Source organism: Salmo salar, chromosome 14 (assembly GCF_965601325.2).
Source record: "Salmo salar chromosome 14, fSalSal1, whole genome shotgun sequence".
Classification (NCBI taxonomy): Eukaryota; Metazoa; Chordata; class Actinopteri; order Salmoniformes; family Salmonidae; genus Salmo; species Salmo salar.
In genome coordinates, this window is record NC_138304.1 from 107,248,598 (window position 1) to 107,266,097 (window position 17,500).

The 17,500-nt window shown below is 47.1% G+C and overlaps 1 protein-coding gene across 2 annotated transcripts in view; it reads right to left on the reverse strand.

Annotated features, from left to right (window-relative positions):
- The window catches only part of LOC106570754 (type 2 phosphatidylinositol 4,5-bisphosphate 4-phosphatase), a 40,573-nt gene that overhangs the window by 8,451 nt on the left and 14,622 nt on the right, over positions 1 to 17,500 (reverse strand). Inside the window, exons 3-6 of one of the 2 annotated variants that reach the window (XM_082961374.1) lie at positions 14,833 to 14,939; positions 13,037 to 13,160; positions 1,320 to 1,385; positions 896 to 948 (exon numbers count right to left, since the gene is read on the reverse strand). In XM_082961374.1, the coding sequence (XP_082817500.1) occupies positions 896 to 948; positions 1,320 to 1,385; positions 13,037 to 13,160; positions 14,833 to 14,939 (350 nt within the window). The remainder of the gene's footprint in view (positions 1 to 895; positions 949 to 1,319; positions 1,386 to 13,036; positions 13,161 to 14,832; positions 14,940 to 17,500) is intronic. The other variant, XM_082961376.1, reaches the window with a different exon arrangement.

Here is a 17,500-nt window from a genome sequence, read left to right on the forward strand (position 1 = left end):
TCATTCTCCTCTCTCCCTAGATGTCTGTATCCTCTCCTCTCTCCCTAGATGTCTTCATTCTCCTCTCCTCTCCTCTCTCCCTAGATGTCTTCATTCTCCTCTCCTCTCCTCTCTCCCTAGATGTCTGTATCCTCTCCTCTCTCCCTAGATGTCTTCATTCTCCTCTCCTCTCTCCCTAGATGTCTTCATTCTCCTCTCCTCTCTCCCTAGATGTCTTCATTCTCCTCTCCTCTCTCCCTAGATGTCTTCATTCTCCTCTCCTCTCTCCCTAGATGTCTGTATCCTCTCCTCTCTCCCTAGATGTCTGTCTCCTCTCCTCCCTAGATGTCTGTATCCTCTCCTCTCTCCCTAGATGTCTGTATCCTCTCCTCTCTCCCTAGATGTCTGTATCCTCTCCTACTCACTGGGTTAATTGAAGCTGCTGAGACCATCATCATCATTTTTTTTTAAATTGTGGATTTTCAGGGGTTGTTGCATCACCCTCAGCACCCCTACTTCCTGTTGCTCTGCCTGTCATACCTCTAGATGAACTAAGGACTATAACACCAGGCGTGGGTAACTCCAGTCCCTCGAGGGCCTGATTTGGTGTCACAGTTCTGCCCCAGCACCCAGCGAACACACCTGACTCCAGTAATCACCTCGTCATGATCTTCAGTTTATAATGCAGTTTGATTAATCAGCTGTGTTTTCTAGGGATGGAGAAAAAGTGCGTCACCAATCAGGTCCTGGTAGAGTCTACAAAAGCTGAGAACCACCACAAATCAGCTGCTGAAATGGCCCTAGTGGAGTCTGGGTAAACTCCAATCAGCAAGCATCCAACAGAGAGAACGTTGAATGGTCTCGGACATAACCTGGTTCAGCATCTTTCAATGATTTGTAGTTTTGAGGGACTTACATTTTTTTGCAGTGAGGACATTTTGCGAGCGTGTTAAATCTGAGCTCCATCCACTGCAGAGGAAAAGACAAGCAGCTGTTAGAGAGAACAGAGAATACACCTCTCTCTCTCTCTCTCTCTCTCTCTCTCTCAGGTTAATACAAACACATTATTAATTCAAACACATTATTCAGTTCTACTCTACAATCAAGTAATGACTACCGAAGGTCCAGTCAATGATCCCCATCAATCAAACCTCCATCTTTCTTTTTGTTGTCCGTGATGCTGGTGTAGGTTGTCACGATTAAGGGACCTGACGTTAGTTTTAAGTATAATTCATTTCATGTTGCTCATCGATTTGAGTTGATTAAGGGGTTAGTTGAAGGTTGTTATGAAGTGAATAAAAGCCCCAAGGTCGCCGTGGAAACCCCCAGCTCATAGAGACCTGGTCTGTAGAGGTGTTGTCGTTGAGAGCCAGATCAGAAGGTGGCGTGGCAGAGTCCTCGTTACCCTAGACACCAAGACGCATAACGGCAACAACCTTTAACAACACGCCAGGGTACTGCTACTGTAGGTAGGCTACGTCCCAAATGGCACCCTATGGGTTCTGGACTAAAGTAGTGCACTATATAGGGAATAGGGTTCTATAGGGCTCTGGTCTAAAGTAGTGCACTATATAGGGTATAGGGTGCCATAGGGTTCTGGTCTAAAGTAGTGCACTCTATAGGGAATAGGGTGCCATAGGACTCTGGTCTAAAGTAGTGCACTATATAGGGAATAGGGTTCCATAGGGCTCTGGTCTAAAGTAGTGCACTATGTAGGGAATAGGGTGCCATAGGGCTCTGGTCTAAAGTAGTGCACTATATAGGGAATAGGGTGCCATAGGGCTCTGGTCTAAAGTAGTGCACTATATAGGGAATAGGGTGCCATAGGGCTCTGGTCTAAAGTAGTGCACTATATAGGGAATAGGGTTCCATAGGGCTCTGGTCTAAAGTAGTGCACTATATAGGGAATAGGGTGCCATAGGGCTCTGGTCTAAAGTAGTGCACTATATAGGGAATAGGGTGCCATTTGGGGTGCAGCCTGGGGATCAATACATCACTTCATACTCCTTATGGACTGTGGCCGTACCGACACCTCCAACTGTTGAGGAACTGCGTCTCCTTTAATGAAACAAAGTGGCCCAGATTCACACACAGTGGAAAAAACCAAAACAAAATGGTTGATCAAAGTGGAATGTAGCTGGGATCTGTATTGAATAGCAATGGAGAGGTCCCGTGTAGCTCAGTTGGTATAGCGTGGTGTTTGCAACGCCAGGGTTGTGGGTTCGATTCCCACGGGGGGGGGACCAGTACGGGAAAAAAATGTATGAAATGTATGCATTCACTACTGTAAGTCGCTCTGGATAAGAGCGTCTGCTAAAATGACTAAAATGTAAATGAGAGTGTATTCATATTTTAATTCTGCTTTGTTCAAGCTTGTTCCACACTAGCGGTCCGCGTCGTGAATCCAGCGTACGTGAATCCAGCGTACGTGAATCCAGTGTTCGCTAACACCAGTAGACTGTTGGCGATTGAGACATTTCAGCAGCAGCTAATCTCTACAATAAAGACAGGCTAACTAAACAGCCAATTCAAAACGTTGCTAGTTAACCGTTGAGCTAAGCATTAATGTCGCGGACTCACTGTCACCTTTCCACTGACGCTGTTATGGGAAAGCTGGGATTCCCTCTGCTAAACCAGAAGGCTGTGTAATTCAGAACAACAATAAAAAAATATATATATTTTAAGAATAGTCTAATTGACAAATAGCTTCCGCGCCGAGTGTAGATCCCACCCAAGAGACGAGAATATTTGAGGTTATAAATCAACATGTCTTAGTTAGCAGCCTTGCTTTGAAGTAGCCTGCCTTATCCACGTTATCCCTGATTCACCGAATGAAGGAATGTAATGTTGTAATATTTATTATCAGGGGTGGCCAACCATCCTCTAGGAGAGCTACTGGGAGTGCAGGCTTTTATTCCAGCCCTGCTCTAACACACCACACTGTAGCCTCAACATCAGCCCTGGTCTAATACACCACTGTAGCCATCAGCCCTGGTCTAATTCACCACTGTAGCCTCAACATCAGCCCTGGTCTAATACACCACTGTAGCCATCAGCCCTGGTCTAATACACCACTGTAGCCATCAGCCCTGGTCTAATACACCAATGTAGCCATCAGCCCTGGTCTAATTCACCACTGTAGCCTCAATATCAGCCCTGGTCTAATTCACCACTGTAGCCATCAGCCCTGGTCTAATACACCAATGTAGCCATCAGCCCTGGTCTAATTCACCACTGTAGCCTCAATATCAGCCCTGGTCTAATACACCACTGTAGCCATCAGCCCTGGTCTAATAGACCACTGCAGCCATCAGCCCTGGTCTAATTCACCACTGTAGCCATCAGCCCTGGTCTAATACACCACTGTAGCCATCAGCCCTGGTCTAATACACCACTGTAGCCATCAGCCCTGGTCTAATACACCACTGTAGCCATCAGCCCTGGTCTAATTCACCACTGTAGCCATCAGCCCTGGTCTAATACACCACTGTAGCCATCAGCCCTGGTCTAATTCACCACTGTAGCCATCAGCCCTGGTCTAATTCACCACTGCAGCCATCAGCCCTGGTCTAATTCACCACTGTAGCCATCAGCCCTGGTCTAATACACCACTGTAGCCATCAGCCCTGGTCTAATACACCACTGTAGCCATCAGCCCTGGTCTAATACACCACTGTAGCCATCAGCCCTGGTCTAATACACCACTGTAGCCATCAGCCCTGGTCTAATTCACCACTGTAGCCATCAGCCCTGGTCTAATACACCACTGTAGCCATCAGCCCTGGTCTAATACACCACTGTAGCCATCAGCCCTGGTCTAATACACCACTGTAGCCATCAGCCCTGGTCTAATACACCACTGTAGCCATCAGCCCGGGTCTAATACACCACTGCAGCCATCAGCCCTGGTCTAATTCACCACTGTAGCCATCAGCCCTGGTCTAATACACCACTGTAGCCATCAGCCCTGGTCTAATTCACCACTGTAGCCATCAGCCCTGGTCTAATACACCACTGTAGCCATCAGCCCTGGTCTAATACACCACTGTAGCCATCAGCCCTGGTCTAATACACCACTGCAGCCATCAGCCCTGGTCTAATTCACCACTGTAGCCATCAGCCCTGGTCTAATACACCACTGTAGCCATCAGCCCTGGCCTAATACACCACTGTAGCCTCAACATCAGCCCTGGTCTAATACACCAATGTAGCCATCAGCCCTGGTCTAATACACCACTGTAGCCTCAACATCAGCCCTGGTCTAATACACCACTGTAGCCATCAGCCCTGGTCTAATACACCACTGGAGCCATCAGCCCTGGTCTAATACACCACTGTAGCCATCAGCCCTGGTCTAATTCACCACTGTAGCCTCAACATCAGCCCTGGTCTAATACACCACTGTAGCCATCAGCCCTGGTCTAATTCACCACTGTAGCCATCAGCCCTGGTCTAATTCACCACTGTAGCCATCAGCCCTGGTCTAATTCACCACTGTAGCCATCAGCCCTGGTCTAATTCACCACTGTAGCCTCAATATCAGCCCTGGTCTAATTCACCACTGTAGCCATCAGCCCTGGTCTAATACACCAATGTAGCCATCAGCCCTGGTCTAATTCACCACTGTAGCCTCAATATCAGCCCTGGTCTAATACACCACTGTAGCCATCAGCCCTGGTCTAATACACCACTGCAGCCATCAGCCCTGGTCTAATTCACCACTGTAGCCATCAGCCCTGGTCTAATACACCACTGTAGCCATCAGCCCTGGTCTAATACACCACTGTAGCCATCAGCCCTGGTCTAATTCACCACTGTAGCCATCAGCCCTGGTCTAATTCACCACTGCAGCCATCAGCCCTGGTCTAATTCACCACTGTAGCCATCAGCCCTGGTCTAATACACCACTGTAGCCATCAGCCCTGGTCTAATACACCACTGTAGCCATCAGCCCTGGTCTAATACACCACTGTAGCCATCAGCCCTGGTCTAATACACCACTGTAGCCATCAGCCCTGGTCTAATTCACCACTGTAGCCATCAGCCCTGGTCTAATACACCACTGTAGCCATCAGCCCTGGTCTAATACACCACTGTAGCCATCAGCCCTGGTCTAATACACCACTGTAGCCATCAGCCCTGGTCTAATACACCACTGTAGCCATCAGCCCTGGTCTAATACACCACTGCAGCCATCAGCCCTGGTCTAATTCACCACTGTAGCCATCAGCCCTGGTCTAATACACCACTGTAGCCATCAGCCCTGGTCTAATTCACCACTGTAGCCATCAGCCCTGGTCTAATACACCACTGTAGCCATCAGCCCTGGTCTAATACACCACTGTAGCCATCAGCCCTGGTCTAATACACCACTGCAGCCATCAGCCCTGGTCTAATTCACCACTGTAGCCATCAGCCCTGGTCTAATACACCACTGTAGCCATCAGCCCTGGCCTAATACACCACTGTAGCCTCAACATCAGCCCTGGTCTAATACACCAATGTAGCCATCAGCCCTGGTCTAATACACCACTGTAGCCTCAACATCAGCCCTGGTCTAATACACCACTGTAGCCATCAGCCCTGGTCTAATACACCACTGGAGCCATCAGCCCTGGTCTAATACACCACTGTAGCCATCAGCCCTGGTCTAATACACCACTGTAGCCATCAGCCCTGGTCTAATTCACCACTGTAGCCATCAGCCCTGGCCTAATACACCACTGTAGCCATCAGCCCTGGTCTAATTCACCACTGTAGCCATCAGCCCTGGTCTAATTCACCACTGTAGCCATCAGCCCTGGTCTAATACACCACTGTAGCCATCAGCCCTGGTCTAATACACCACTGTAGCCATCAGCCCTGGTCTAATACACCACTGTAGCCATCAGCCCTGGTCTAATACACCACTGTAGCCATCAGCCCTGGTCTAATACACCACTGCAGCCATCAGCCCTGGTCTAATTCACCACTGTAGCCATCAGCCCTGGTCTAATACACCACTGTAGCCATCAGCCCTGGTCTAATTCACCACTGTAGCCATCAGCCCTGGTCTAATACACCACTGTAGCCATCAGCCCTGGTCTAATACACCACTGTAGCCATCAGCCCTGGTCTAATACACCACTGCAGCCATCAGCCCTGGTCTAATTCACCACTGTAGCCATCAGCCCTGGTCTAATACACCACTGTAGCCATCAGCCCTGGCCTAATACACCACTGTAGCCTCAACATCAGCCCTGGTCTAATACACCAATGTAGCCATCAGCCCTGGTCTAATACACCACTGTAGCCTCAACATCAGCCCTGGTCTAATACACCACTGTAGCCATCAGCCCTGGTCTAATACACCACTGGAGCCATCAGCCCTGGTCTAATACACCACTGTAGCCATCAGCCCTGGTCTAATACACCACTGTAGCCATCAGCCCTGGTCTAATTCACCACTGTAGCCATCAGCCCTGGCCTAATACACCACTGTAGCCATCAGCCCTGGTCTAATTCACCACTGTAGCCATCAGCCCTGGTCTAATTCACCACTGTAGCCATCAGCCCTGGTCTAATACACCACTGTAGCCATCAGCCCTGGTCTAATACACCACTGTAGCCATCAGCCCTGGTCTAATTCACCACTGTAGCCTCAACATCAGCCCTGGTCTAATTCACCACTGTAGCCTCAACATCAGCCCTGGTCTAATACACCACTGTAGCCATCAGCCCTGGTCTAATTCACCACTGTAGCCATCAGCCCTGGTCTAATTCACCACTGTAGCCATCAGCCCTGGTCTAATTCACCACTGTAGCCATCAGCCCTGGTCTAATTCACCACTGTAGCCTCAACATCAGCCCTGGTCTAATACACCACTGTAGCCATCAGCCCTGGTCTAATTCACCACTGTAGCCATCAGCCCTGGTCTAATTCACCACTGTAGCCATCAGCCCTGGTCTAATTCACCACTGTAGCCATCAGCCCTGGTCTAATACACCACTGTAGCCATCAGCCCTGGTCTAATACACCACTGTAGCCATCAGCCCTGGTCTAATTCACCACTGTAGCCATCAGCCCTGGTCTAATTCACCACTGTAGCCATCAGCCCTGGTCTAATACACCACTGCAGCCATCAGCCCTGGTCTAATTCACCACTGTAGCCATCAGCCCTGGTCTAATTCACCACTGTAGCCATCAGCCCTGGTCTAATACACCACTGTAGCCATCAGCCCTGGTCTAATACACCACCGCAGCCTCAATATCAGCCCTGGTCTAATTCACCACTGTAGCCATCAGCCCTGGTCTAATACACCAATGTAGCCATCAGCCCTGGTCTAATACACCACTGCAGCCATCAGCCCTGGTCTAATACACCACTGTAGCCTCAACATCAGCCCTGGTCTAATACACCAATGTAGCCATCAGCCCTGGTCTAATACACCACTGTAGCCTCAACATCAGCCCTGGTCTAATACACCACTGTAGCCATCAGCCCTGGTCTAATACACCACTGTAGCCATCAGCCCTGGTCTAATTCACCACTGTAGCCATCAGCCCTGGTCTAATACACCACTGTAGCCATCAGCCCTGGTCTAATTCACCACTGTAGCCATCAGCCCTGGTCTAATACACCACTGTAGCCATCAGCCCTGGTCTAATTCACCACTGTAGCCATCAGCCCTGGTCTAATACACCACTGTAGCCATCAGCCCTGGTCTAATACACCACTGTAGCCATCAGCCCTGGTCTAATTCACCACTGTAGCCATCAGCCCTGGTCTAATACACCACTGTAGCCATCAGCCCTGGTCTAATACACCACTGTAGCCATCAGCCCTGGTCTAATACACCACTGTAGCCATCAGCCCTGGTCTAATACACCACTGTAGCCATCAGCCCTGGTCTAATACACCACTGTAGCCATCAGCCCTGGTCTAATACACCACCGCAGCCTCAATATCAGCCCTGGTCTAATACACCACTGCAGCCATCAGCCCTGGCTTAATACACCACTGTAGCCATCAGCCCTGGTCTAATACACCACTGTAGCCTCAACATCAGCCCTGGTCTAATACACCACTGCAGCCATCAGCCCTGGTCTAATACACCACTGTAGCCTCAACATCAGCCCTGGTCTAATACACCAATGTAGCCATCAGCCCTGGTCTAATACACCACTGTAGCCTCAACATCAGCCCTGGTCTAATACACCAATGTAGCCATCAGCCCTGGTCTAATTCACCACTGTAGCCATCAGCCCTGGTCTAATACACCACTGTAGCCATCAGCCCTGGTCTAATACACCACTGGAGCCATCAGCCCTGGTCTAATACACCACTGTAGCCATCAGCCCTGGTCTAATTCACCACTGTAGCCATCAGCCCTGGTCTAATACACCACTGTAGCCATCAGCCCTGGTCTAATACACCACTGTAGCCATCAGCCCTGGTCTAATTCACCACTGTAGCCATCAGCCCTGGTCTAATACACCACTGCAGCCATCAGCCCTGGTCTAATTCACCACTGTAGCCATCAGCCCTGGTCTAATTCACCACTGTAGCCATCAGCCCTGGTCTAATACACCACTGTAGCCATCAGCCCTGGTCTAATACACCACCGCAGCCTCAATATCAGCCCTGGTCTAATTCACCACTGTAGCCATCAGCCCTGGTCTAATACACCAATGTAGCCATCAGCCCTGGTCTAATACACCACTGCAGCCATCAGCCCTGGTCTAATACACCACTGTAGCCTCAACATCAGCCCTGGTCTAATACACCAATGTAGCCATCAGCCCTGGTCTAATACACCACTGTAGCCTCAACATCAGCCCTGGTCTAATACACCACTGTAGCCATCAGCCCTGGTCTAATTCACCACTGTAGCCATCAGCCCTGGTCTAATACACCACTGTAGCCATCAGCCCTGGTCTAATACACCACTGCAGCCATCAGCCCTGGTCTAATACACCACTGTAGCCATCAGCCCTGGTCTAATACACCACTGCAGCCATCAGCCCTGGTCTAATACACCACTGTAGCCATCAGCCCTGGTCTAATTCACCACTGTAGCCATCAGCCCTGGCTCCCCTCCACACCCCTTCACCACTGCCTCAGCCCCATCCCCAGCCCCCTGGTCTAATACACCACTGCAGCCATCAGCCCTGGTCTAATACACCACTGCAGCCATCAGCCCTGGTCTAATACACCACTGTAGCCATCTGCCCTGGTCTAATACACCACTGTAGCCATCAGCCCTGGTCTAATTCACCACTGTAGCCATCAGCCCTGGTCTAATACAGCACTGCAGCCATCAGCCCTGGTCTAATTCACCACTGTAGCCTCAACAGGACTTTGATAAGAGGACTCTGGTGTATATCAGGGCTTGATGAAAAGCCTTTACACCCAGTAACTCACCAGACTGAGGGTTGACCACGTGTTTTATACAGTAGCATAACACTGTAGTTATTTCCAGGTTAAGTGTCTTGATCGAGGGCACAATGGCAGGAGATAGTAGGCCTACATGTGACCCAGAGACCAGTAGACTTCTCCTGTCAATACCACATTTACACTGACTTCTTCACGTAGGCTATATAGAGATGCCGATTATTGGTCGTGGAAATGTGGTTCAAAGTCATGATACAGTTGAAGTCGGAAGTTTACATACACTCAGGTTGGAGTCATTAAAACTCATTTTTCAACCACTCCACACATTTCTTGTTAACAAACTATAGTTTTGGCAAGTCGGTTAGGATATCTACTTTGTGCATGACACAAGTAATTTTTCCAACAATTATTTACAGAGGCCTACCTTCAAACTCAGTGCCTCTTTGTTTGACATCATGGGGAAATCAAAAGGAAATCAACCAAGACCTCAAAACATTGTAGACCTCAACAAGTCTGGTTCATCCTTGGGAGCAATTTCCAAACATCTGAAGGTACCACCTTCATCTGTACAAACAATAGTACGCAAGTATAAACACCATGGGACCACGCAGCCGTCATACCGCTCAGGAAGGAGACTTGTTCTGTCACCTGGAGATGAACGTACTTTGGGGTGAAAAGTGCAAATCAATCCCAGAACAACAGCAAAGGACCTTGTGAAGATGCTGGAGGAAACAGGTACAAAAATATCTATATCCACAGTAAAACGAGTCCTATATCGACATAACCTGAAAGGCCGCTCGGCAAGGAAGAAGCCACTGCTCCAAAACCACCATAAAAAAGCCAGACTACGGTTTGCAACTGCACATGGGAACAAAAATCGTACTTTTTGGAGAAATGTCCTCTGGTCTGATGAAACAAAAATAGAACTGTTTGGCCATAATGACCATCGTTATGTTAGGAGGAAAAGGGGGAAGCTTGTAAGCCGAAGAACACCATCCCAACCGTGAAGCATGGGGGTGGCAGCATCATGTTGTGGGGTGCTTTGCTGCAGGAGGGACTGGTGCACTTCACAAAATAGATGGCATCATGAGGATGGAAAATTATGTGGATATATTGAAGCAACATCTGAAGACATCAGTCAGGAAGTTAAAGCTTGGTCGCAAATGGGTCTTCCAAATGGACAATGACCCCAAGCATACTTCCAAAGTTGTGGCAAAATGGCTTAAGGACAACAGGGTCAAGGTATTGGAGTGGCCATCACAAAGCCCTGACCTCAATCCTATTGAAAATTTGTGGACAGAACTGAAAAAGCGTGTGCGAGCAAGGAGGCCTACAAACCTGACTCAGTTACACCAGCTCTGTCAGGAGGATTGGGCCAAAATTCACCCAACTTATAGTGGGAAGCTTGTGGAAGGCTACCCGAAACGTTTGACCCAAGTTAAACAATTTAAAGGCAATGCTACTAAATACTAATTGAGTGTATGCAAACATCAGACCCACTGGGAATGTGATGAAATAAATAAAAGCTGAAATAAATCAATCTCTCTACTATTATTCTGACATTTCACATTCTTAAAATAAAGTGGTGATACTAACTGACCTAAGACAGGGAATTTTTACCTGGATTAACCTCTTGACGGTCGCCTAGGATAGGGGGCACCACAGCGCATTTTGAAAGAAATTCGTGCCCATTTTAAACGGCCTACTACTCAAACTCAGAAGCTAGGATATGCATATAATTAATACTTGTGGATAGGAAACACCCTACAGTTTCTAAAACTGTTTGAATGGTGTCTGTGAGTATAACAGAACTCATATGGCAGTCAAAACCCCGAGACAGATCGAAACAGGAAGTGGAATTCTGAATTGCGAACTCAACTTCATCACGTTGCCTATTAATCACACCGTGAGCTATGGTTCATTGAGCACTTCCTATTGCTTCCACTAGATGTCCCCAGTCTTTACAAAGTGATTTGAGTCTCCTACTGTGAAAACTGACAGAATGACACGCTGTGGAACGTGGTCACATGGGGAGGGCCATCACCATTATGACGCCGGCGCCCCTGGCTACCCTCCCCTTTCGAAACGTTTTGAAAGACAATGCAATCGTTCCCCTCGAATCTTATTGGAGCTCTGGTTGAAAAAGGCACTAAAGATTTATGTTATACAACGTTTGACATGTTTGAACGAACCTAAATAAGAAAAAAATGCATTTTGTTGAAAGAGTAGCCCCGCGCACGTCGGAACTTTTGGTGCAGCCTTCAGAACGCGCTAACAACAACAAGCTAATGGAACATAAAGGATGAACTTTTTCGAACGAAAATACATTTGTTGTGGACCTGGGATTCCTGGAAGTGCCTAAGGATGAAGATAATCAAAGGTAAGGGATTATTGACAATAGTATACAAGACTAGATTTGATATGCGATTGTTCCAAGATGGCTAGCCTATTGCTATTGCTAGCCTATTGTTCTGAGTATCGCATCCCCTTTTATCGCAAAGTGTGATTACCCAGTAAAGTTATTTTTAAATCTGGCATTACAGGCGCTTTCAAGAGATATTCATCTATAAATCTTAGAATGACAATATTACATTTTTAAAATGTTTTCGAATAGTAATTTAGTAAATTGTAGCGCTGTTTCATCGGATGCATTTGAGGGAAAATAGTTAGTCAACGTTACGCACCGATGTAAAATGCTGTTTTTATATATAAATATGAACTTTATCGAACAAAAGCATGTATTGTGTAACATGATGTCCTAGGGGTGTCATGAAGATTGTCAAAGGTTAGTGCTGCATTTAGCTGTTTTTTGGTTATTTGTGATGCATGTGGTTGGTCGGAAAATGGATATGTGGCTACTTTTACAATATACTCCTCTAACATAATCGAATGTTTTGCTTTTGCTGTAAAGCCTTTCTGAAATCGGACAACGTGGTTCGATTCAGGAGAGGTGTATCTATAAAACGATATAATTTGAGAAAAAAATTGAAAAAAAAAAAGTATTACATTTTGTTATGCTAATGGCGATAGGATTTTTCGCTGGATGTCCGTCCCGCATACGGGATGGAGGCCGCACAGGGGTTAAATGTCAGGAATTGTGAAAAACTGAGTTTAAACGTATTTGGCTAAGGTGTATATAAACTTCCGACTTCAACTGTAAGTCATGGAAAAGTCACGATAAGTTAATGGAAAAGTCACGATAAGTCATGGAAAAGTCACAATAAGTCATGGAAAAGTCACGATAAGTCATGGAAAAGTCATGAAATTCCATGTGTTAAAATGTGTATGAACCCTTAACAGTGATTAATCAGAGGTCTGTCTCTATAGCATATTGTCATTTGGGAATTTCTGTGAATGGACCAACTTGAAAAAAAAAGACATCCCAAGTCAAACACTGAGAACCACACACACAGTCTTTGTCTTATTAGCCTGATCCCAGATCTGTTTGTGCCGTCTTGCCAAACTCCTACGATCACTGTCGTTGGCAAGACTGCACAACAAATGTATTAAGCGTCTCAGTGCAGGAGTGCTGTTTTGCCTTTTCGATTATATGGGAATGGACAAGGGAGACCTGATCCTAGACCAGCACTTCCACTCTGAGACGCTTTATGAATACAGGCTAGTCTCTGATAGGCCAGAAGGTGCTGACTGCTGTTCAGAGGGCACACTGATTGGCCACATACGAGGAAGGCGTTTCCACAGTGGCCACAGACCACCCTCGTGCCCTCAGGCTGGACTGGCAGGGCTGGCTGGGCCGGCTGCTCCTCTGGAATCACCATCACAGAGCTCAGGTTGATGATGCGTCTGCTGTGGGGGTGGGGCACAGAGAGGGGGAGGGGTTACCATACATTAGTGATGGATCATTTTGTTTACCCATGTTTCCCAGGTAAGTTGGTTACTGATTGTCAGTTTGTTATTGGATTCATGGTATTGAACATTTCCGTATGGAAGAACATCCATCAGGCTGTTTTGAAAAACTATCAGGATTTTACTTTTCCTCCTACTGGACTCTGGACCAGCAAGGATTTACCTACTGGACTCTGGACCAGCAAGGATTTACCTACTGGACTCTGGACCAGCAAGGATTTACCTACTGGACTCTGGACCAGCAAGGATTTACCTACTGGACTCTCGACCAGCAAGGATTTACCTACTGGACTCTCGACCAGCAAGGATTTACCTACTGGACTCTCGACCAGCAAGGATTTACCTACTGGACTCTAGACCAGCAAGGATTTACCTACTGGACTCTGGACCAGCAAGGATTTACCTACTGGACTCTGGACCAGCAATGATTTACCTACTGGACTCCGGACCAGCAAGGATTTACCTACTGGACTCTAGACCAGCAAGGATTTACCTACTGGACTCTAGACCAGCAAGGATTTACCTACTGGACTCTGGACCAGCAAGGATTTACCTACTGGACTCTGGACCAGCAATGATTTACCTACTGGACTCTGGACCAGCAATGATTTACCTACTGGACTCCGGACCAGCAAGGATTTATCTACTGGACTCTGGACCAGCAAGGATTTACCTACTGGAGTCTCGACCAGAAAGGATTTACCTACTGGAGTCTCGACCAGCAAGGATTTACCTACTGGACTCTGGACCAGCAAGGATTTACCTACTGGACTCTGGACCAGCAAGGATTTACCTACTGGAGTCTTGACCAGCAAGGATTTACCTACTGGAGTCTAGACCAGCAAGGACTTACCTACTGGACCAGAAACCCTGTGTGCACTGTATGCATTCCTGGGGCTGCTGTGGACATCCTATCACCTACCAGTTGGGTCTGGGACATCCTATCACCTACCAGTTGGGTCTGGGACATCCTATCACCTACCAGTTGAGTCTGGGACATCCTATCACCTACCAGTTGGGTCTGGGACATCCTATCACCTACCAGTTGGGTCTGGGACATCCTATCACCTACCAGTTGGGTCTGGGACATCCTATCACCTACCAGTTGGGTCTGGGACATCCTATCACCTACCAGTTGGGTCTGGGACATCCTATCACCTACCAGTTGGGTCTGGGACATCCTATCACCTACCAGTTGGGTCTGGGACATCCTGTCACCTACCAGTTGGGTCTGGGACATCCTATCACCTACCAGTTGGGTCTGGGACATCCTATCACCTACCAGTTGGGTCTGGGTCATCCTATCACCTACCAGTTGGGTCTGGGACATCCTATCACCTACCAGTTGGGTCTGGGGCATCCTATCACCTACCAGTTGGGTCTGGGACATCCTATCACCTACCAGTTGGGTCTGGGGCATCCTATCACCTACCAGTTGGGTCTGGGACATCCTATCACCTACCAGTTGGGTCTGGGACATCCTATCACCTACCAGTTGGGTCTGGGGCATCCTATCACCTACCAGTTGGGTCTGGGACATCCAATCACCTACCAGTTGGGTCTGGGACATCCTATCACCTACCAGTTGGGTCTGGGGCATCCTATCACCTACCAGTTGGGTCTGGGGCATCCTATCCTCCTAGATGAGTCTTTGCAGATGAGGAGACAGTTACAGGGACACCGAACATACTTCTTCCCAGTCGGTGGGTTTTTGATGGGCTGAAAGAAAGAAACCACTTTTAACTACATTTAAATCCATTTTAAACCAGTTTTGCTATTGAATCCTCTCTGTAAAGTACACAGTCTGTATTTCTAACATCTGGCTCTTATTTAAAGCATCATTTCATTGCTAGTGAAATTACATAATAAAAATCACAATAACACTGTCACGTGTAATCCCTCTCCGGACTCTAGGTCACCAGGCTGCTCGTTATGGCACACACCATCGTTACACACACCTGCGCGGCGTCAGACTCACCTGGACTCCATCACTTCCCTGAGTACCTTCCCTATATATATATATATATATATATATATATATATATATATATATATATATAGTCCAGGTGAGTCTGACGCCGTGCAGGTGTGTGTAACGATGGTGGGAGGGATATATATATATATATATGTCACTCCCTTTGGTTCCTTCCCAGGCGTCTCTGTTTCATGGTCTGTTAGTGTTTCTATGGGCTGTTAGTGTTTCAGGTCTGTGGTCTGTTAGTGTTTCATGGTCTGTTAGTGTTTCATGGCCTGTTAGTGTTTCAGGGTCTGTTAGTGTTTCAGGGTCTGTTAGTGTTTCAGGTCTGTGGTCTGTTAGTGTTTCATGGTCTGTTAGTGTTTCATGGTCTGTTAGTGTTTCGAGGTCTGTTAGTGTTTCAGGGTCTGTTAGTGTTTCAGGGTCTGTTAGTGTTTCAGGGTCTGTTAGTGTTTCAGGGTCTGTTAGTGTTTCAGGGTCTGTTAGTGTTTCATGGCCTGATAGTGTTTCATGGCCTGTTAGTGTTTCGAGGTCTGTTAGTGTTTCAGGGTCTGTTAGTGTTTCATGGCCTGTTAGTGTTTCATGGTCTGTTAGTGTTTCAGGGTCTGTTAGTGTTTCATGGGCTGTCAGTGTTTCATGGGCTGTGTGCTGTTAGTGTTTCATGGGCTGTTAGTGTTTCATGGTCTGTTAGTGTTTCATGGGCTGTCAGTGTTTCATGGTCTGTGTGCTGTTAGTGTTTCATGGCCTGTTAGTGTTTCGTGGCCTGATAGTGTTTCATGGTCTGTTAGTGTTTCAGGTCTGTGTGCGGTTAGTGTTTCATGGCCTGTTAGTGTTTCATGGTCTGTGTGCTGTTAGTGTTTAATGGTCTGTTAGTGTTTCATGGCCTGATAGTGTTTCATGGCCTGTTAGTGTTTCATGGTCTGTTAGTGTTTCATGGTCTGTTAGTGTTTCATGGTCTGTTAGTGTTTCATGGGCTGTTAGTGTTTCATGGTCTGTTAGTGTTTCATGGCGTGTTAGTGTTTCATGGTCTGTTAGTGTTTCATGGTCTGTTAGTGTTTCATGGTCTGTTAGTGTTTCATGGTCTGTGTGCTGTTAGTGTTTCATGGCCTGTTAGTGTTTCATGGCCTGTTAGTGTTTCATGGCCTGTTAGTGTTTCATGGTCTGTTAGTGTTTCATGGTCTGTTAGTGTTTCATGGTCTGTTAGTGTTTCATGGTCTGTTAGTGTTTCATGGGCTGTCAGTGTTTCATGGTCTGTTAGTGTTTCATGGGCTGTTAGTGTTTCATGGCCTGTTAGTGTTTCATGGTCTGTTAGTGTTTCATGGGCTGTTAGTGTTTCATGGCCTGTTAGTGTTTCATGGTCTGTTAGTGTTTCATGGGCTGTCAGTGTTTCATGGCCTGTTAGTGTTTCTTGCTTCTGTATTATGTTCCATTTATTTTATTAAAACACTCACTCCCTGGACTTGCTTCCCAACTCTCATTACAGAGTCTCGTTACAAACACTCTCATTCACAGGGGACACACCCAATTACATTCCAATTAGTTGGTCATTTTGCAGAGTCATGGCCCCGGATTCAGGTATTACTACAAGCCCTGGTTGAGTCTAGACAGAGCAGAGCGTGGCAGTGCGACTGCTACTAACACCCTCTCGATGACGGGTCAGCCTCGACACGCACGGGTCGACTGACTCACTATTTGATCCCTCTCAGCTGAGACGACTGAGGCATTGGGAAACTTCTGGCTGTCAGACATCAACTGCTGCGGAACTGTGGGTAGTAGAAGAAAGAAGGAACGATCTCTATAGCCGCGTGAAACTAGACTGACCACCGCACTTGCAATTTGTTTTCACTTCACTTGGTGATACGTGAAAACAGAATTTGAGCTCGCAACATCTGTCTGCTTTAACAAGGGCTACAATTTTTACTCCACTCGTGTAAGAACAAAACCCAGCTAAACTTCATGACTATGCCGGTGTAGAGGAGTTACTACATTCGTATGGCACGTTAATAACCCATGTTATTACACTGTTACGACACAGGACTAAGAGTAAATCAATTTGAAGCTAAGCTAGACTTGTGAACGTGTATTTACACCGCAGCTGGATCAAACTTTACTTAGCCATGAAATGAGACCAGAAAGACCCAATGTGGTTAGAATCAGATCCATGGAGGAATACAGAATGTAGCTCTCCCACCCTCCCATCGGGTTTCTAAATCCACATCCATTTAATACGACAGGTCACATCCAGGTCTTTAGGATAGCTCTACCACTCTCCCATCGGGTTTCTAAATCCACATCCATTTAATAC